At 42.6% G+C, this 22,579-nt stretch overlaps 1 protein-coding gene across 4 annotated transcripts in view; it reads right to left on the reverse strand.

The window, feature by feature from the left end:
- Positions 1 to 1,450: 1,450 nt before the first annotated feature.
- The window catches only part of LOC148025664 (actin-related protein 2/3 complex subunit 1A-like), a 68,425-nt gene continuing 47,296 nt past the window's right edge, over positions 1,451 to 22,579 (reverse strand). For 3 of the 4 annotated variants that reach the window (XM_087692880.1, XM_087692878.1, XM_087692877.1), the window contains 5 exons: positions 21,488 to 21,573; positions 21,333 to 21,396; positions 2,780 to 2,886; positions 2,164 to 2,219; positions 1,451 to 1,663 (listed from right to left, as the gene is read on the reverse strand). In XM_087692880.1, the coding sequence (XP_087549006.1) occupies positions 1,593 to 1,663; positions 2,164 to 2,219; positions 2,780 to 2,886; positions 21,333 to 21,396; positions 21,488 to 21,573 (384 nt within the window). In that variant the 3' untranslated portion in view covers positions 1,451 to 1,592. The remainder of the gene's footprint in view (positions 1,664 to 2,163; positions 2,220 to 2,779; positions 2,887 to 21,332; positions 21,397 to 21,487; positions 21,574 to 22,579) is intronic. The other variant, XM_087692879.1, reaches the window with a different exon arrangement.

The raw sequence follows: 22,579 nt of genomic DNA on the forward strand, positions 1-22,579 counted from the left end.
TCCTAAGTGTGTATTCACATACAACATTATTGAAATATGGTAACAAATCCACTAGAAGTGATGAAGTAAACAAGAGTTGGCACTTAGGTGTAGGGAAGTGCCAAGCCCAATGGACTATGATCAATCCACAAAGGGGAGTAAGCCCAAAGCTTTATGAAAATCTTTGACCTTGTCACTAGGGAAAACCTTTATTAAAATATCTACAAGGTTTTCTTGTGTTGGTATATAGGCTAAGTGATCTCTCTTGCAAAGAGTCGCTCTCTAGCATAATGATAATGCACCTCAATGAGTATTATATGGGCATGGAATACTAGGCCCGTCCAACTACCAATACTCTCTAATTAGCTTCATAACTAGAAGTGGCCACAATGGATTCTACTTGAACTTGTCACTAGGGAAAACCTCTATTAAAATATCTACAATGTTGTCTTGTGTTGGCATATAGGCTAAGTGATCCCTCTTGCAAAGAGTCGCTCTCTAGCATAATGATAATGCACCTCAGTGAGCATATACCAATACTCTCTAATTAGCTTCATAACTAGAAGTGGCCACAATGGATTCTACTTCTTGCTCAACCACAATATGCATGAGGTGCCAACATGAAGCAAAACCACTTGTAGGTACACAAGTATTATAACAACCAACCTAGTTAGAATTCAAAAAATCATGTAAATCTAGTGGTAATAATCCCCTCTTGGGGTAGAATAGCCCAAGGTGCCAAGTGCCACTCAAGTACCAAAAGATACACTTCACTCCTTGCTTGGTACTTACGTTATGCATAAGCATGATCATCTATGAGGCTACTACTAAATGTCAAGCCTCATAATTGTTGGAGGTAAAGGCACCTAAGCCTAACCACCCATGTATTCATTACACTAACAATACTTGCACACCTGTACATTATAGGTGGTGGGTGCCCATCACTATCACTTCATTATTTATTCTCAACCTTCATATCTGGTTGAAATGTGCACAATGGGACCTTCGTAAAAGACACCTAGTGACCATCTTGGGTGGTTGTAAAACTCTAGCACAAGGTCGTGATGGAGGTATCCAGATTGGTCATTTTCTGGGTGACCATGTTGAAATAAACAATATGTGCCAACTGCTCCAAGTTCTATTCAGCAAGCAATTTGTTGTGTGCATCTTCCTTGTGCAGTAATCTTTCTTTGATTAATAATTCTTGCTGACCTCTGAGTTTTTAGCAGCCTTCACCTCCCAACTGCATATCCTAGACAGTCATGTTGTACATGCTAAACGTTAAAAGTTCCTCATAGGGAGTTCAGCAAACCTCTCCAATTTACTAAAGACACTTACCTTTATAATCATCTACCTACTAGAGTACCCCAACTCATTAGTGTAACACCTTCAGGACAAAGACCCTTAAGCTCTTCCAAACTAAATTGAAGACAGTCTATACTATTTACTTGTGATAGCATAATCTGATTAAGAGGGGCAAAGTTTAACTCTATTTCAACTTTATATAAGATAATGGAAAAAATAGTTCAAGGTTCAAAAGTGAACCGAATTAGATGGTTTCACAATAAGAAGCCATTAAGGATAGTGGCCCTCTGCATTGTTAAACATTGCAGCTACAAATGAAGTCCTGCTACAGCATCATTCAAGTTCTTCAGTTCCCAGATGACCACTTTCCCATCCAAACCTGTGAAGGAATTTGGAAAATATAAATGAGCTGCATTTATTGAACAATTTAGTTCATATTGGTTCAAAAGCACAACCTACATGTGCCCATACCAATTCTGGTTCAGATTTCATGGCCCAAATTATTAAGGGCACTTAAGAGCCTTTTCATGTCTTTCCATAGATATGAAAGAGAATCAAAATGATATAACCGTATAGAAGGGTGTTTTCTTGGCTACTCCATTTATAATGTCTTAAACCACCAGTTTTCTTGGCTACTCCATTTATAATGTCTTAAACCACCAGATTGCTACATGACTCTACTCTGTTATTGTGGAGGCCGACTAAAATTTCTCACTCCATGTGTGAGCCTTTTAACTATAATGGTTGACATAGAATTTAGCTGTCATTATCATAGCAGACATTTCCAGCAGAGAATGGAAGAAAGTTTTCCAAAACGCATTACACTGGTAGATATTGTTACAAAAACATGAAATAAGTGAATTATGATTCGTGTCATACCTGAAGTACTGAAAGAATGCGAAACACTTGCACTGGCAGGTATCTGGGCAATTGTCCTGACAAAAGAAAGAAAGATTAGAACCTCACTGTATGATGAACAAAGAGCGCCTTCATCTGATGCTCTCAGACCACTAAAATAAACTACTGCTCTGCAGGTAAACGGACAGGTAGGCATGTACAGAATACACACTGTCTGTACATAAATGCATGCATGTATGATCATGGATGAATACATGTGCATGCAGGCATGTAAGTAAACATGATCAAGATGATATCCTGGAGCAGAAAGGATTGGCATGCCTAGAAGATGGCACCTGCATAGTTTCATTATTTAATCAACAGAGGAATTTACAACAACAAACACAAAACTTGATAATATTTCCCTGGCATATATACTGCAAGCTTGTACAAGTTATATACCTGCACAGTTGTATTATTCTGTGCATAATTAGTAATGCAATCTTGCTTCCTGCACAATCCTATAATTTAGTTGATATGCAAGAATTGATTATTTATTCGATTGGCATTAAATCCTCTTTAAAACATTGTACTCTTTTTGTTGCTATTCGGAATATGGTAGCAAGAACAAGAGCAGGAGATATAAAAATAATAATACATTATGCAATTTTCATGAGAAGCTCCATAGGCGTTTGTCCCCTCTGCAGCATCAAAACTGGCACCACGCTTTGCTTGACCATAAAACTTGCTAAATGCTTCAGAGAACTGTGTAAATCAACAAACAATCAGTTGATGTGTGTTACATTCTTTGAGGCAAAGAGACCTTTTCAAAAAACCATGAAAATGAAGAACTGAAACTATGTAATCCTTTTGTGATAAAAAGCAAGGTCTGGTCCATATGCATGCCTTAAGACCTGCACTTTGGGATAAGTTAAATGCTTCTCACACTAAGAAGATTCTCTCATGGGATAACATTGTTTGAGATTCAAACTTCTCTACCATTTTTGGTCAAAAACAGTAAGGTATTAAGTAGCTTCTAGGAGAGAACATAATTTATATTGAACTGTTCCTTCAAAAATTTTAAGGTACCAGCGGGTGGCATCAGCATCAAACGCAAGCTGCTCTAAAAAAAGCACCAGCTGCACAGGGGCAGACAGCAGTAAAGGCAGTCTTCTGGGGCTGGAGGCAAAAGGTGGCAGCTAGTACAGCAGTTGCCTTGCTGTACACTAGTGAGAGAATGGCTGGAAAGAGAGGAATGGTGAGAGAAAGCTAGACAACAAGCACCAGTTGATGGATAGCAATGGTGGGAAGCCCCAGCTAAGATCTCGTCTGCGAATAGGGTGTGGACAGCAAAGCTCTAGCACCTGCAATCTACAAAAACGAGATTGGATTGAATGGAGGGCAGCCTATCTATTTATAGAAAGTTTGGGGTCTCCCAAATTAGGATTTGTATTTGGGAAACAAAAAACTCTAGGATCGTGTTTCTTTTTAATAAAAGGTTCAAATTCATTAATTCATTTCAGTTTTGGGGCTGTTTTAATGAATCTAATACATTTTTAGCTCAACAAAGGGAAGGGACACAAGCAAGACAAGGAGAGGACAAGCAATTGTAGGGGGGGCAATAGGTTGCAGATGAGGAGGGGTGGCATGCAAGGTAAGGTGGCAAGAGTGTAGAGTGCAAGGTGCATGCAAGAGGCAGCAAAGTGCAAGAGCCCATAGTGTAGGAAGCATCATGCAAGGTGAAATGGTAGGCAAAGGGACACACAAGGTGAGGCGGCTAGCGCAAGGTTGCATGCAAAGTGGCAATATGCAGGGTTAGGCACCATGAGCAAGAGCAACTCACACAAGGGGGGGTTTGAGAGGCAGAGATGGCAGCCAACAAGTAGCTGGATGGGGGCCATCAACAACTTGCGTGGAATGGGAGCAGCTCAATCATGTCTCTAGACATATACAGAAATAAAGAAATGAAGATGAAGATATACTAACGTCTTCTAAGGCCAAAATCAGCCTATGAGACAAAACCATGTACAATGATGATTGTCACTAGACATCAAAGTGTGACATGCTAAAATAATAAGTGGCATGTTATGCAAATAAGCTAAAGTGGTGTATAAGGCAAGACAATGCCCATATACGGATACAATGCAGGGATGATGGGGTGGATATATGAAGCAGTATGTGCCTAGCTGTGTGGCTGAATATAAATGTGATACACTAATAACTAGCTCCATCTGGTCAAGGTCAGCAAATAGCCCAAAAGTTAGGCCAGCTAAAAAGATTTTCGTGGTGACCCAAAACCAAGTCGAGTGAACAAGGTTAGAAAAATTTTAAAAGAGTTACAATAATCCTGGCCAATCCCACCACATTCCAAAATCTAGCACCTCCGAGGTTCAGTGCTTTATGGATAAATACATTCTAGGAAGGAGTTGAGTGACACGTAGTACTTCCTGTGAAACCCTAGGAGATGCCACATGTTGAGGAATCATAGATACTAGAGCTACTGCTATTATAGTCAACCACATCATACTCCAAAGCTTGGGGCAATCCCATTGAACTAGTGCATTTCAACCTAACTGTCGTTGATGGATTCAAGGTTAGACCTGGTGCGTACTACTCATGTCACTTATGGATCTCCCTCATCCCTCTCTAGAGTAGCCTTTCTATCACACACCCCTGCATCCGCAGTCAGCATGCTGCTCTAATCTCCTCAGCCCTATCAACTAGCACCCCTCTCTATATAGGTGTTGTGTGATCACAATTTGGAGAGGTGGGGGGAGTTATGTAAGGGTATGGGCTTTGTAGCTATACCATGGCATTGGAATCAAAAACACCTATATAGGGAGAGGTGACCCTGATCTCAGCTTGGTTTCCACTCTACGTGTGATTCCCTATACTCAGTAGTGAACCCTCGCATGTGCAGTGTCATGAGGGTGTAGTCTTGAGGTGCACCTCAATGTTGTATCTTTCAATATCATGAATACAAAGATTTCTTCTTGATATATCTTATGTGCCATTCCACTATCCCTTTTTGTGCCTCATGACAGGTTATGACTTGAAGTCCCGTAAAGTTCCGTAAGACTTGGTATCAAAGCAACTCTAGCGCGGAGCATACTAGCTCAAGATAAGAGCAGACTCACGGATGCAGAGATCCTACCATAACACGTCGCACAATGCGACGCGAAGACCTTGACACAACGCGACACGACATGACATGACACGATGCGGCACGACACAGCGCAATGCCCCCCCCCCCCCCCCCCCCGGAGTGTGTTACCTACTGAAAATTGGAAGAGAACCTAATGTGCCAACAAAGTTGAGAGGGAGCCGTGGGGTGATAGGGACGTGCAGCATACCATTCAAAATGACTCGAAGAGAGCTGAGGCAATGGGAGGACACTTTCTTTGAAGAGGAAGATGAGCTATATCACTGGCTCAAAATCACATACAAAAAAAAGAGCTATGGCTCAAACTGATCGAGCAGATGAAGACCATCAAAGCGCTAAGGAAGACCTACAAAGGAACAGATGTGCTGCACAATCTTGAAGAGAGGGTTGAAGAGCTAGATGAAGACTTGGAGGAGGTTGACTACCAATTGATCCTGGTGCAAGAGAGAGCTAGATTATGGCAAGTGAAGATGACCTGAGACCTTGACACGGAATTGCAAGAGAAATCATGCTGAGGTAGGACTGGGAGATTGCCTTTGGAGCTGCAGAAGCCAAAGAGAGGGCTGAACCATACTTGAAGCAAATGCGGGCCAAAAGAGTCCAAGAGCTGAAGAATAGAATGAAGCCAACCAAAGAAGGACCAAGGAGCCAAGAGAAACAAAAATAGGTGAAAGAAGAAGAAGAAATATGGTCAAATGAAAATGAAGATAAAGACTTGTGAGAGGCTGAGCTCAACCCAGATCTTGGAACACCTCGTCCCCAACAAGGAGCCAAACTACTACCCCAACTACTACTCGCAAGACCACTACCAAGAAGGCTGCCCTGAAGACCAATACCTCCACATTGAATTCCCTCCTGAAGAATATCAATACTACTACCCTAAAGATGTTCCCATTGACTACCACCCAAAAGGAGAATACCCCTACACCGACTACCACTATCCTGAAGAATGCCAACCCGAAGGAGTTCAAGGAGAAGAAGAAATGATTGAATATTATCTGAAGGAAAAATGATGGAAAGTGAATGTGAGTTCAAAGGTATAAAATATTATGATGGAGTTAAGATACACAAAAGAAAATGAAGCAAGGTGGACATGTCAGAAGGATGAACCACTGCACCCACAAGTTGCGGCCCACTTGAAAGAAAAACCAGTGTTAAAAGAAGAGAACGGGGAGGATGAGCTCAATCCTAATCTTGGAGCACCTTCACCCATTGAGATTGAGGGTGAGGCCAAGTTTGCGCCCTCTTGTGAGGCACGAGATGCCTTTGATGAAGAAGTAGATGAAGAGATAGAGTTAGAAGATGAGAATGGAAGGACGAAAGCACCTGGGTAGGGCATCCGCTACATGGAGCCAACACTTCTACTTTAGATGATGATATAGAGGAAGGAAAAGAAAAAAGAGAGGAATTAGAAGAGAAGAAAGAAGAAAAGGGGGAGGATGAACTTAACCCAAATCTTAGAACACCTCTATCCCAACAACCCAAAGAAGAATCGAAGGGCAAGGAGGAGCTCAACCTAGATCTTGGAACAACTTGACCCGGACAACCCTAAACCCAACAACCAACCAAACCCTCACAGTTTAATGATGATAGTCTAGGAAAAGAGTTTAAGGAGAGAATCATGCAAATATGGGATGAGATAAAGAAGATGATAGGAAAGAAGAAGAAAAAGATTTATTAGATGGAGCCATAGAGACGATCAAGAAAAAGATGAGACAAGAAAAGAGAAGAAAAGAGATAGAAGAGCAAGTAGAGTTAGCTAGGAAGAAACTAGAAGAGAAAAAAAAGCTAGAGCAAGATATGAGAAAACAAATAGAAGAAAAAAAAAAGTTAGGAAAAAGATTAAGCAAGTAGAAAGAGACGCAGAAAGTAAGTTAGAAGAATGAGTATGGAGAGCTAAGAAGCCAAAGGAAGAAGATAGGCTAGAACAAGGAGAGCAAGAAAAGATAGATCAAGGCATGAAGGCCAAAGAAGAAAAGATAGAAGGCAAGAAGGAATAAGAAGAGCAAAAGATAGAATAGAAAGAGAATGAGAATGAGATGAAGCAGAAGGCGAAACCAAACACCAAGAAACAGAGGCAAGCCGCTAGAGCCAAGATGAGAGATGAGAATGAAGATGCCTCCAAAACCCCCCAAACTCAACTCGTGGCTAAGGACGAAGCAAACCAAGCTTTTGATCCAAGGCCGCATCCCATCCCAGCCAACTCGGATCAAAGTAGGAACCAAGCGCACTTCAACAATAGAGTCATTGGCTACGCCTCTTTGAGCCTGAAGAGGCAAAACCTTATGAGCTTTGGAACAAAGCCTCAAAGAAGGGAGAGCATGAGGGAGTGTTCGCAATATGGTCCAATCAAGGTAACTTAGTGCCATGGAATGGAACCTTGCTAGTTGAGCCTTGGAGAACTCTCCAACTCACTCTTAAGGTAAATGTCTTTGGACTATGGAACCCATTGGGACTCAATGCTGGCAAAGATTGAGATCTTCGCATTCAGGCCGCAAGCAGTGCAAGGAGTTGTCATCCCGATCTTATGGATTCGTGACACACCAAGCACCACACATATATGGGCGTCACCCCAAGAACTTCAAGGATACCTCTACTTCCGCAAACCAAAGTCCGGTCTAAGTGTGACGACTTAGTCCATTCCCCTCCAAGAAATTCAACTCCAAATGAGGCTAAGAAGAGCCACAAAGGTGCCATGCACCAAGACCGCACCTTCCATACGAGAAGGCAAGTTGAACCAACCGGCTTGTCTAAGTTCAAAGCAAGCAAGAAAGATCCGGTAAGGAGGCCAAGGAAAACAGCCCAAGTTCTTAACTTGGCGATGAGGGCAAAGCGTCTTGGCAACCGAACCAAGAGGCCCAAGTCCCCAAGGCCCAAGGCAATGGCACAAAGAAAGGAAGGAACGGCACAAGGAGCAACTCAATGTACTGCTAGACGTAGCACAACATGGCTACGACTGCGCCACCATGCCTTGACCCCAACAATGCGACAACTTGGGATCGCGCCTACAAAGCTTGGTATGCAAAGCCATAAGCACCAAGCCACCTCAAGTTAGGACCATGAAGCCTTCACTCCTCAAATGTAATTGAGTCAAGGGTGGATTGGAATGCAAAAGAATAAAAGAATCAAGTCTAGATGGGTAGACCCTGGTCAGTTTTGATAGAATAAGCTATGTTAAGACCCCCAAGTCATAGTGCAGCAAACACTAACCAGCTTGATAGAAAAGGCTGCATTAAGACCCCGCTCATGAGTCAAAGTCCTAGACCGGCAAACATTGACCAGCTTGATAGCATAAGCTATGTTAAGACCCCGGAATGAGTCAAGAAACACCTTAGATTGCTAAGGACAGCAATTCATTAAGCGGGGGTGAGTGTAAGGGTATGGGCTTTATAGCTATACCATGGCGTTGAAGCCAGAAACACCTATATAGGGAGTAGTGGTGACTCTGAGCTCAGTTTGGTTTCCACTCTACGTGTGATTCCCTACCCTCACATGTGCGGCATCACGAGGGTGTAGTCCTGAGATGTGCCTCAATGTTGTATCTTTTGATATCATGAATACAAAGATTCCTTATCGATATATCTTGTGTGCCATTCCGCTATGCCTTCTTGTACCTCATGACAGGTTATGACTTGAAGTCCCGTGAAGGTCCGTAATTTTGGGGGGGGGGGGGGGGGGGGGGGGGGGGGGGTTTTGTTGGGGTTCTCAAGAGAATCCATGGAGATGAACTGTCCTGTAGCGTGCATCAAACCTGGAGAGCAGTGATGTCGATCTGGAGCAATATATCTCATGCCAGACTACCAGCTCACAACAGAAACAATCGGCAGATCAAACAGAGACTAGCAGGACCTACACTGACTACACACCATACCAGCTGCACAATATTGGATTTGTCATCATGCTGCCCTGCTGTGAAGCCCTTCACCAATGCACCAGCCTGTGTATCTTCAACCTGTGTGACCCTGCACAGGTTGCGAGCAGACAGCTCTCTGTTCGACATTGTCAGCTCTATTCTACTCTGTGTGCACTGTTGTGCAGCCTGCCTGCTGCAGGTCATCAGAGAGACAGACACGGGAATACAAAGGTGTCAACCTCTCTGGTGCTGTGCAGACCTAGGGGCCTGCTGCACCCCTGCTATTCTGCCTTGTGCAACTGCTGCTCTGTTCCTGTAGCATGCAGGAACAGGGTTGCCAGAGAGGGCAAACGAGTAAAAGAGTCCGTCTTCTTCTGTTCAGCCTGTGGGATGCCCTATTTCTGACCTGTGCAGTGCTATTGTACGCAGCCTTACAGTAAATTCTCTTTTTCTACCAGGGGTATACAATGAATTCTCTTTTTCTACCAGGGGTATATCTACTGCAGCGCTTATCCAACGACAGAGATAGTGGCAGAATTATTGTGGACTGTGGGTAGATTGATCTACAGCACACCGTTTTAGTCATCATCTTTGAGCTCAATATAGCATTCATAGATCAGGTGGTGGATGCTTTGGGACCCAATTCAGAGGGCAAGGATGAGATGGTCCCATACATGGAGATGGCTGAGGAAGTGCCTCCAAGCTCCGATGCACAACCTGCAGTGAAACGCAGTAAACATGATGTGGATGCTCCTATGATGATTGTTGATAGCCCTGCCCCTTCGGAATCCCAGCTGTGCTCGTATGCCTAGGCTGCCAATGCTTCCAATGATTCCCCAAAATTGGATTGGAAACATCTACTAGAGTTTACTAGGGGAATATGTTCAACACAATCATAGTAATCTTCCAAATTGTCATGAACAAGGCATTGGATGCACATATTGACATGCAAAAAGTGCTTCGATCTTTTTTTGCTTTTATGAACGTGGAGTTATACTTTTTGTTATGGGCAGGATCCAAATGATCCCTTGGATCTGCCAGTGGTTGGCTTCCATTCTCAGCTGTGACTATGTTAACAAGGTTTTCATGGGCCCCAAAGGTTTCTATGAGGTCACACTTACATCATTCACAAATAGATATGACCTGCCCATGAAAGGTAGTTGGTGCATGTGGTACAATGAAGGCCCATGTCTGATTTTTAGAGTCTACTTAAACAGGAATGTCCAATGTGGATTAAAGTAGAAAGCTGTCTTGAAGTTTATTGGCCTCTATTAAGGAATACAATGGCAGCTATTGGTATTGTATCGGTGCCTCCCAGTATGAGAGCACGCAGCAAATCGTTTATGCATGTTGTGGAACACCTCAAGAAAAAGGCCCAATTGGTTGCACCTTAGTTGCACCACCATGCATCCACTATGTTTTCAGCTTAACCAATTCACCTTTGCAGGTCACTATTGTTGAGCTAAAACACGCTTTACAACTGATTAGCATCTTTAAACAACCCCAAAAAACGCTTAATTAATGAAAAACGCAAATTTGGTGCACAGTTTGAGAGAGTTTCAATGGTCCCTCAAAACCCTATTTTGGGGCACCCTTCAACATCTATAAATAGACAAGCTGCCCACCATTCAACCTCATCCCTTCGATGCAAGTTCTTACTCCTTTGCAACATTTGGTCCATTTGCCATCACCAGCACACAAACTACCTCCTTCCTGCATTTGACTCTCCATCAACCAAGCAACAAGTGGCAGCCTCTCCCTCATCATCAGGTGTCAGCCCTACAATTTGTGTTCGGCCTTCTTGCCCTGGACAGCAATTGGCGACCATCTTCTTCCTATCGGCAGCCATCCTACACCCATGTTTGCAGCTTCCTATTGCCACCTACAGCTCCAAGCATCATCCCTATTGCCGCCTCTATCTTCTAACTGCTTAGTGATTAGCATTTGGTGTTTTCCTCGCCTTGCGCACTCTGACTGGTGGTCACAACACTTGGGATCCATCTCCGGTGGACATTACTCCCCCAACAATCCATTACTCTGCTCTTGGACATTCTGTACACTCTCACATTCATTTACAACGTTCATTCACTTCAGAGTTTCTTCTCTACACTTCATGTTATCTATCTTTTCTTGCTTGCTAGAGAGTGAGGGAGAGGGTGAGTTTTGCTTGTCACTTTCTAAGTCTTTGTGTTTCAATCTTGGCGTACATGTTGTGTTTCCTCGATGCAAACCTGAGCATATATTCACAATTGTTCCACTTGTGGCAAGCTTAGTCATTTCATGGTCGAGTGCCCAAACAAAAAGTGCGCTACTCTTACTCGTAATGTGGATACTGATATGATGGTTGAGGCACCACTCGCTGGGGAACAACGGCATTCGCAAAAGGATGTGGTTCAACATAAGCAGCCCGTGCTTTCTCCAAACCTAGATGATTCAAGATGGGTTGATGTTCAACATAGAAAGCGTTAGAAGGTTAAAATTCAATAACTAATGTTTCATCATCAGGCACCCAGGATTCCTTCCATACACATGTGCATAGAAAGGACAATCTTCTAACGTACCACATGCACCTGTCGTGGACCCTTCTAGTTCGAAGCACACTACCAATCAAGATCACAAGCTGAGCGCCCTTGAGAGCATCCCAAGGATCCTCCGACACGCCTTGCTTTTGAACACAAGGGCAAGGCGATCATCCCATGGGATCATAAATATCCTCATTTGCCTACAACAAATGGAAGTAATCCTTCCCCTACAAAATTTGCTCGCACATAACTAAATGCTTTTGTGGTTTTGGCAGCTTTTTGGATGAAGGAATTTTAAAGGCTTTGGTTGAGAAAGTTCAAGCAAGGTGTGAACAACCTCATCCATTAGTTCTTTGATTTTACATATGCAAATTGCCACTTGGAATGCCTGTGGGATTTGTTTCCACAGTAAACAACATGTCATGTGGCATATTTTGCATGAGAACCATCGGGTTGCTTTATGTGATGTTGAGCACAAAAGTCGTGATGATGCTAGTCATATTTTGGATTGTCATGGATTCCGTCTTTTTTATGTTGGTTGCAAGGCTAAACACTATTCAGGCGTCCTCATGGTTATACACGAGAAATTCCAGCCGGTGCTTGTTAAGAATGATATTCGTGGACACTTCTTGGTGGTTGAGATTGTTTTTGAAGAGCAGGTTTTATGGCTGGTTGGCCTTTATGCACCCCATGACTCATTGCATAGTCAAGCCCAGTCAACCCGCCTTTAGGATTCTCCAAGCCTAGAAAGAGGATTTGCTTATGGGCTACTTTAAACGTGTGTGCTGACCCATCCCAGTCTATTTCGCAACACTCTTTGATGGATAACCCAAAAATCAGAGCATGGCAAGCTTTTGCAACAGATGTCCTTAAACAAGATCTTTGGCCTTGGCTTTCCATTGGCGTCACGATTTACCTTTCATTTGCCTCAATACTTGGCCACATGGTCTCGACTAGACCATATTTATGCCATGCCTGAAGACTCCTTATGAAAAATTTTGGAAATGTGAGTCTTGCAGCACACAGTCTTATTCGACCATTTCCCCTTGTAGCTTAACATGATTAGGCAATCTAGTGCCGCATTCGCTGGTCTCCTAGGTAGGCTGCCCTTGAGGTTCAACTCTTCCTTTTTGAGTCATGCTATTTTCAAGGGCTACATGACCCAACTATTGGAGAGGATTTCATGTGATTTTCCACTAGAAGGATTGGACTCTTTTAACAGATTGATTTCCAATGTTCAATGTTGGGAATAAAGGCCTTGTGCCTTTAAAATGTGCTCAGGTGTGAACACACCCTTAGCACTTGTAGTTACACATATATATCTATCTAAAAACCTAAAGGTACACTCTCGTCATTGTACCTGAAAACGTGCTCATTCTCTACTTTGCTCTCTCTCACTCTCTCTGTCTCTCATTGCGTGTAACGATAGTCTGTCTCGATCTCCGTGCCTAACTAGTCCCTACAAACTGGTATCAAAGCGTAAGGTGCTACAGACAATCGTCAGGCTGAGGCAGAAGACCAGCATGGTGACAAGACAGCTCAAAGGCGAGCAGGAGAGTCACAGGCGTGAGCTGCAGGCATCGTGTTGCCACTCATAGGTGGCAGGGCCAAGCATGAGCTGCAAGCATCGTGTTGCCAGTCACAGGGGACAGGGCCAGGCTCCAGCGAGGAGAGTGTGGCGGACTGGCGTTCAATCGTGAATTTAAGGCTACTTTCTTGCTTTGCACTCTACCAGAGAGTTGGGATATATTCCAGAACTGCTATGAGCAATTCTAATGTGATCCTTTTGTATACTGACGTAGAGAGTGCTCTACTTATGGAAGAGATGAATTGGCAGAACAATGCATCCGGTAAGTCTTCCAGTGCTTTGCATACTAGGAGCAGATCACAGCAAAAGGGCAAATATGATGGCAAGGGACGCAGTAAATCATGTGGCAAAGATGTTGAATGCCATCATTGTGGCAAGAAGTGTCACTCTAAACGTGACTGCTACAAATTGAAAAAAGAGAAAGGAAAAGGCAAGAAGACAGATGATAGCAAGGAAGAGAAGAAGGACAGTCAGCCTAAGAAGAGCAGTGTAAAAATTGAAGAGGTGAATGTAGTCACTCATGACAGTGACAGTGGGAGTGACGTACTCTTTGACTCTTCACACTTTGGTGCACATGCTCTACTTGCAAATACAGATGATAGCATGCATACCTGGATTCTTGATTCAGGTGCTTCCTTTCATGTCACCCCTCATCGTGGGTAGTTCTCTACCTATACAGGGAGTCGACATGGTGTTGTCCATCTTGGGGACAACTATGCATGTGAGATTGCAGGTATTGGCAGTGTGTAGTTATAGTTTCAGCATGGCTCTGTCTTTACGCTTCAGCATGTATGGCATATACCTCAGCTCAAGAAGAGCTTGATTAGCACAGGGCAGCTAGATGATGATGGTTTTCATATCACCTTTGGTGATGGAAAATGGAAGACCTGTAAGGAATCTAGGGTTATTGCCAAAGGTTGCAAGAGTGATACTTTGTATCCACTTCATGTATCTAGTGTGCGTGACCATGTTGTTACCATGACCGAGCAGCCAAGCATTTCTTTGTGGCATGGCCGGTTGGGACACATGAGTCAAACAAGAATGAAAGTGCTTTCTCGTTTGGGTTACTTGCCTTGTCTTCGTTATGCTGATTTTGAGCATTGTAATCATTGTATTTAAGGCAAACATGCACAGACGTCTCACAAAAAGTCTCTTTCTTTGAAATCTTCTCCTCTAGAGTTAGTACATTCGGATGTATGTCAAATGCCAAGATTATCTTTAGGGAAAAATAAATACTTAGTCACATTTCTCGATGATGCTACACGGAAGGTATAGGTTTAACCCATTCGTAGCAAGGATGAAGTGCTTGATAAGTTTAAAAAATTATTGGCATTGGCTGAAAATCAAACAAATAAGATACTTAAGTGTCTTCGCTCTAACAATGGTGGGAAATATGTGTCCAAGGCCTTTCAGACATTTTGTGACAGCAAAGGGATAAAGAGAGAGATCACTACCCCTCATAATCCGCCCCAAAATGGAGTTGCAAAGCGTATGAATCGGACCATATAGGATAAGGTACGTACAATGCTGTCTCATGTTGCATTACCCCATGGTTTTTGGGCAGAGGCTGTTATGACAACCGTTCACTTGATTAATCGGTCACCAAACAGGTCTTTGGGGGGGGGAGTTTCCCAAGAAGCGTGGTCGGGCAAGCCACCTTCATATGCTCATCTGAAAGTGTTTGGCTATGAGGCTTTTGTGCACATTCATAAAGAAAAACGCAGCAAACTTGAGCCAAAGTCTTGTAAATGCATTTTCCTAGGATATGGCGACGAGGGTGAAATGGGGTATAGATTGTGGAATCCCGAGAAAAGGAAAGTAGTACGCAGCAATGACGTTATCTTCTGGGAAGATTGCATGCACAAACAGCCCGAGACGACTGAGGAGGCCCATAGGGTTGTATTCCAGGAAGAAATACCTTTTGGACAACAAAATGTGCCCGCTGTACAGCAGCAAATACCTGCTGTAAATGAACCTATAAATGCAGGAAATGATGCTGGAAATGATCTGCTAGCTATTGCCCATGAAAATGAGCCATTACATGTGCAGGAACAGCCAGGACAGCAAGCTGTTAATGTTGATTTGCAGGCTGAAATGCCAGGACAGCATGCTGAAAATGGTAATTTGCAAGAACAGCCAGCAAACAATGACCATTGGGTTAGCAGATTGTCTAGGGGTACTAGACAACCTGACAGATTTGTTCCTGGTGCAATTAATGTGGCTGATTATGTCATGTTGACAGATTGTGGTAAACCGTCTTGCTTCAAGGAACCAATGGACAGACAGGACAGCAAGAAATGGTATAAAGCCATGTTGTCAGAGATGGAATCTCTTGAAAAAAATGGCACTTGGGACTTGGTGCAATTGCCTAAAGGGCAGAAAACCCTTCCATGCAAATGTGTTTACAAGATGAATGTCACTTCTGGTTCCTCACCAAAGTACAAAGCAAGATTGGTTGCAAAGGGGTACAAGCAGGAGCATGAAATTGACTTTGATGAGATTTTCTCTCCTGTAGTCAAGATGACTACATTGAGAACCATTTTGGGCTTGGTTGCAGTTGAGGATATGGAGCTCATATAGATGGATGTAAAGATTGTGTTTTTACATGGTGATCTACATGAAGACATATATATGCAGCAGCCTGAAGGGTTTGTTGAACAAGGGAAAGAAAAAATGGTATGTAAACTCACAAGGAGTTTGTATGGGCTGAAACAAGCACCAAGAGAATGGTATCATAAGTTTGATACATTTATGCAGTCCCAAGGCTTTCATAGAAGACAAGTGGATCACTACTTGTACACCAAGAAGGCAGCAGATGGCAACTTGATTATCTTGGTTTTGTATGTTAATGACGTGATGCTGATTGCTGGCGGGGATACTCATGCCTTGGATTCATTGAAGCAAAGTCTTCATGGCAGCTTTGACATGAATCTTAGTGATGAAAATCACATTCTTGGCATGGGAATACTCAAAGATAGATCGAAAGGCTTACTCTATCTATCTTAGCAGGAGTATATCTCCAAAGTTTTGCAGCGTTTCAATATGGAGGGGGGGAAAAACAATTGGGGTTCCATTGCCTCCATATGTGAAACTTAGTGCAGAGGACAGCCCTACATCTGATGATAAGAAGGCTGAAATGGCCAAGATACCATATGCTTCAGCTGTTGGCAGTTTTATGTATGCTATGGTTGCTACACGTCCAGACATTACCTTTGCAGTGGGAGTGGTTAGCAGATACAACCCCTGGCAAGAAGCATTGGGATGCAGTGAAAGGTATTATGAGATACCTCAAAGGCACAAAGGAGTTGTGTATCTACTTTGGAAAGCAAAAAGCATCTGTTGTTGGCTTTACGGATGCAGACTATGCTGGTCATGCGGACTGCAGGAAGTCCACTTCTGGGTATGTGTTTACTTTCACAGGAGGAGCAATCTCTTGGATCTCCAAGCTACAAAAGTGTGTTGCATTGTCTACTACAGAGGCAGAGTATATGGCTGCCACTGAGGCATGCAAGGAGACTTTATGGCTTTCACGTCTAGTGGGAGAGCTTGGCATCACAGAGTTACCTGTTCTCCATTGTGATAGTTAAAGTGCTATCATGCTAGCACGGAATCTTGTCTTTCATGCAGATGATAAACCTGCAGACCTTCTTATGAAGGGTCTTCCAGCAGAGCGGTTTGCTCATTGCCGATAGATGATGGGAGTTGGATAGATATATGTATTTCAGCTTTGTATATACCTAGACTTAGCTTATTCTTTTCTCCTCTTCGGGCACATTGCCTTTAGGTGGGAGGTTGTTGGGAATAAAGACCTCATGCTTTTTAAATGTGCTCAAGTGTGAACACACCCTTAGCACTTGTATTTACACATATATATCTATCTAAAAACCTAAAGGTACACTCTCGTCATTGTACCTGAAAACGTGCTCATTCTCTACTCTGCTCTCTCTCTCTCTCTCTCTCTCTCTCTCTCTCTCTCTCTCTCTCTCTCTCTCTCTCTCTCTCTCTCTCTCTCTCTCTCTCTGCGCGTAACGACAGTCTGTCTCGATCTCCGTGCCTAACCGGTCCCTACATTCAAAAGGTATCAAGACAATATGGGATCTATCAAGCTTCACTTAATAGGCAATGTTTGCATGTTGTGGAAGACATGTTGGCCTTGGTCCATCTAAGGTTACTTGATTTGCCACATGATAATAATTTGATCTCATTATCGGCACGGCTGGGTGAACTTATTCAAAGTTTTCAGAAGCAGTCTTACCAACAAGCTAAGCTCAAGAATTTGACCAATAGTCTTTGAGACAATTCTTGTCAGACTCATAAATTCTTTTGAGCCTTACATGTATCCCCAACGCACGAGAATGTGGTAAGATTGCAAAAGGTAAAAGGTCACATGGTTACTAATCCCCAATCTATTGTATGTCTCTGTTAGGAATACTTCACAAATCTTTTGGATTCACAACAGCTATGTTCTTCTCGGATTGCTTAAGCCTGTGTATCCTTTTATGCCTTTAGTAAGACATTAGGTTCCCCACAACATGCAAGACTTCTTGGAAGCTGATATTCGTGAGGGCAAAGTTATGGATGTCTTGTTGCATCTACCAAATGATAAAAGGCCCAGCTAGGATGGTATCACAAATGAATTCTTTGGCACTTATGCATCTCTTTTGGCTAAACCTTTCGCTACCATGTGCCAACAAGTTTGGGCTTTGAGCAACATTCCTTTAGCGTGGAAAGAGGGGATAATTAAGTTGATTCCTAGAGTCCCTCCCCGTCCAAACTGTTGATTCCTAGAGTCCCTCCCCGTCCAAACTTACATAAGTGACACCAATTTCATTGATGGACTCTATGTATAAGATCTTTGCGAAGGTGTTGGCAAAACATCTCCATAGACACTTGCCTGATCTTATTCATCCTCACTAATATGGGTTTATTAAGGGCAAAAACATTCTTCATAATATCCTGAATGCAAAGATGGCCATAGATTATATAGGGCACATATAGTAGGAGGTCATTCTAGTGCAATTGGACTTGGAAAAGGCCTTTGACTTCTTGGAATGGTCTTTTGTTGCAGATCTCATGCAAGTCATGGATTTTTAACCTCACATGTCTAGATTGATCTACACCATCAATATGGGTACCATTTCCTATGTTACGCTAAATTGTAGAGTCATTGAGCCCTTTTCCCTTGCGTGCTTAATCCCACAGGGTTGTTCTCTCAATCTACTCTTTTTAGCACTTGCTACTCACCCTATTCTTTCCATGCTATCACATCTTGTGGATACGAGGTAGGTAGTTGATCTATCTCTACCTTTGCAACGACAGTTTGTTGGTTGGGCACTAGCTAATGATACTTTTATGGTTCTAAAAGCGGTCCTCCTGATCTTCGAACAGCCTTGGATGTATGGGAATTATGTAGGCATGCGTCGGGGTTGTGAATCAACACTACCAAATCTTCCCTTATTGATTGTACAGGCTCCAATTTGCCAAATTTATGGTGGCATGGTATGCTTATTGTAAGACATCTTGGTTACCCCTTGGGGGTTGATGTGTAGCCAAGAGCTTTGCTGAAATGGATATTGCAAAAATTGGAAGCCAAGTTTGTTTATTGGAAATCTCAAGTTGGTCATTCCATGTATGCCCCAAAACAGAGCCCAAATCATTATGCTTGCCATGCTAACCTATTTCTTGTGTGGGAGGTGGGGTTGTTTTGAACGTGGGGACCCATATGACAGCCCTCCATTGGTCCTTATTTTAGGCACTATGTATTGGTCAACAACCCTAGACTCTTATTGCCCACGCTTGCCTTTAGGATTAGGGCCTTTGGCACGGTAATACAAAGACTCAAGATTCATTGGTGGCATGTGCTTAATGTTGAGGTTCACTTTTCTATGTCTACCTCAATTCATGGTGGCATATGCTTAATGGCATGCTCATGGAAAATGGTCCTTTCCAAGCCCAATGGCATCCAGTAGAGGACAAATGGACAGCTAATTTATTTTGCAAATGGAAATTCTAGCGGTGTCTCCTCTTCTTTCTTGGGAAGGAAAATTGGAGCAGAGACCTAAGTTTAATCGCATGGCTCATCCTTGATTGACCTCAGTGGTTGGTACCACTCTCTTGCCTTGAGGCACTCAGATGTCCTTTCACACTATCAGACAAGTCTTTCAAGTACATCATGGCTAAGGTGATCTTTGGGGTAGAATCTCCGATCTCTTGCAAGACTGGTGACCCTTTCTTGTCATGTGCCCTTCGCCGGATGATTGGAAACTTGCAAGGCATTTGACCCTTCAATCTTCTTCAGTTAATCAAATATATCATTTCATGATCAAAGACCATGCATGGTTAACCACCAAAGCCAATATATGCAAATCTAAAGCTTGGTGGAAATTGACAAAATAATGGAGGGATGGATCAATAAGACGCCACTTAAATGCAAGGTATCCATTTGGAGAATGTTGGTGGGGGGGGGGCCTCACCCTCGTCTCACCTCTTCACCGCAAAGGTATTCCTAATGGGAATTGTCTCTTCTATACCACTATGGTTGAGTCTTTCCGTCACAAATTCATAGCCTGCCCCTTTACTCAGAAAATTTGGGCCCTTCTCTCAGACATTTGGCGTGCTGTGGTGGGGACTAGGATGCATCCGCTTGATTGGATATTTGGTGAAGCTAAATATCATGGTACACCACAACCTCATATGAAGATTCTGTTTCACTTTTTCAAAACTTGGGGTTGTCGGATATTTAGGTCATTTGCAATGCATTCATCATTTATGCCACCTTGGGCATTCAGCGTCATATTGCAATGCTTAAGGGATGTCTCCCTTGACCTTATATAGCATGCTGATATCTTGGTCAAAGATGATTTAGTTTCTTGACATTGGATGGTCTCTTTAGTGAACTTGCCCCGACTTTTGTATTCCTCTGTACTTTGTCTATGATTTAATATAATATAACAACTCATTACAAAAGAGAGAGAGAGAGAGAGAAAGTGAGAAAGAGAGAGAGGGGGGAGAGAGAGAGAGAGAGAGAGAGAGAGAGAGAGAGATCCCAAGGTGCCTTTTGCACTCTCGTCTTGTTGTACTTCCTGATTCAGAGTATTTGGTTCATACATGATGGCCAAGAGCCAACCTGCACTTCGTAATCTTGATATGCTGTACTTTTTTTCGTAATCAATATCAAAGTACCCATACAAAAGAGAGAGAGAGAGAGAGAGAGAGAGAGAGAGAGAGAGAGAGATTGGTTTTATTGTAATGAGTAATTGAATTAATTACAGAAAGGACACGATTATCAAATTGATTTTAATGAGAAAGAGAAAGGATGGAAACTCATTTATTTAATGAAAGAGAAAAGAATGGTCCCACATTATAAAGAAAATGAGAAAAGCCACAAAATGTTATCATAGACTTGCAAAAGCATTAATTCTTATTTATTACTCAATTTTATTTCTCATTCGCACAAGGAAAATACACACTCCACTACATAATCAAAAAGGCCTTAGCAGGCCAAAGTAAAGCAATTTATATCCAAGAATTTGTTATCTAGCCCAAAAATAAAGCTAGGAAAACATCACCTGATAAAAACAAAGCAACAATAGGCTTTTTTGGATTAACATCAATTTGACTGGCAAAGCTAAGGCAGCTCACACAACAAAAATTTAGATGTAGATGAGAGTTGAATACACAACGGATAATTTACTCTTAAACAGCTTGTCTCTCTCCACCTAAGCCTGAAACAACTCCTGAAGAATGCACATTGGCAGCAAACTCTTCATCTATTTGCTGATGACAGGTGTTGCAAAAAGGTTGCAGGGTTCACTACTGCCTATTCTTGCAGCAGGGGATCGGCAGCAAAGTACTCTTTCACTTGGTTGTGACAAAAAACCTAGTATCTTGCAGTGGTGAATGCTGTATATTGTGGTCAGTTTGAACTTTGTATTGATACCTTACGGTACTAATACATACAATATGGTACCTATAGTATGGTGTAGTATGAACCTACATTTACAGCCAAAATCCTTTCAAGTTTACATTTCTACATCTTAATACAGCTTTCTCCCTTGATACTGCAAAAGAAAATTGAGTCATTACCTGAGTTCCAGCTTTGATGTCACGTAACGCTTGCTTTTGCTCATCCACATAGCGCACCAACCTCCTGCCATATGAGAATATTAAACTCAACTGACAACCAAAAGCATTGACTAAATCGTTATCTCTAGTATTTTCATTAGGATCGTAACCCTTACCAGATCCCCTTGTTGTCTCCCACAAAAAGCATGGGATTGCAATCATAGCCTCCAGCTACAAGCTTGGTCTCTGATAGAAATAACACCTGATTTACCAAAAAAATTTATTGATCAGATCTTTTACAAACAATTCCCAAATTTCTGACAAGTATAGCAAGCATGCTTCTTTTTCTTTGATGTTTGACATGTTATCCGATGGTATAGTCTCCTGAAAGAAGTTAGGAACTAATTAATCAGCTCTTAGAGATGAGCTGACTTTAATTGTGGTGCACAACCTTTTGTGATATCATGTGCTTCCAAGTTTTTGGAAAAAAGAAAGAACAACTCTTAAGAAAAGAAGTTGATCAAAACTAATTTTTGCAACTGGCAGAGGTAATCGTATGATTGGCAAATGCATAACAGCACTTCAACCAGTCTCTAGAGCATGAACCTGACAACAACCATTTAGCAGTTTCTGGCATCTAATCCCTTTCTCCATTCACATAGTTTCCTATAGTTCTCTAGTCTAGAGAGAGAGAGAGTGGCAACTATGTGCTGCAATTTGATCTGTAATCTCACAGCTTGTGAAGCATTCCTAAAGGCAGTTCCAGAATTCATGCAATGGGACTGTATCCAGATAGATAGCCCTGCACTTGAGCAAGCTAAGCATGTTCAACTAAGAGAGCAAGGAGTACTTCACGAAAGTTGAGAGGAAAAGCGATCAACCCTACAAGGAGATTCAAAAGGATGTCATAAATATAATGCACTATACTACACATCAACTTCAACTTGTCAGTCTCAACATAACTGACAAGTGGGACATTAACTTTCTCTTCAAGCTGCCACATCCTCCGCCGCATAGCACCCAACCTTGGATGTATCTCTTGGGGAGCTTTCTACTAACAGGCAGTCAGCTAGGGTCGTCACCTTCTGTATGTGGCTGGGATGCAGGACACGATCTTCCTTATTGAGGCGGGGTCGTGCACAGTAGCCGGCTTGGAGGCTCTACCCATCCGCCAGGTACTGGAGCCCACAGTAGACCGCTCTGAGGTATGGGAGATCGTAGGAAATCTCACTAGATGGCATATCTCAACGGCACAGTGTGAGAGGTTT

This window comes from Lygodium microphyllum, chromosome 14 (assembly GCF_053477565.2).
Source record: "Lygodium microphyllum isolate KBCC chromosome 14, Lygodium_microphyllum_v1.1.10, whole genome shotgun sequence".
Classification (NCBI taxonomy): Eukaryota; Viridiplantae; Streptophyta; class Polypodiopsida; order Schizaeales; family Lygodiaceae; genus Lygodium; species Lygodium microphyllum.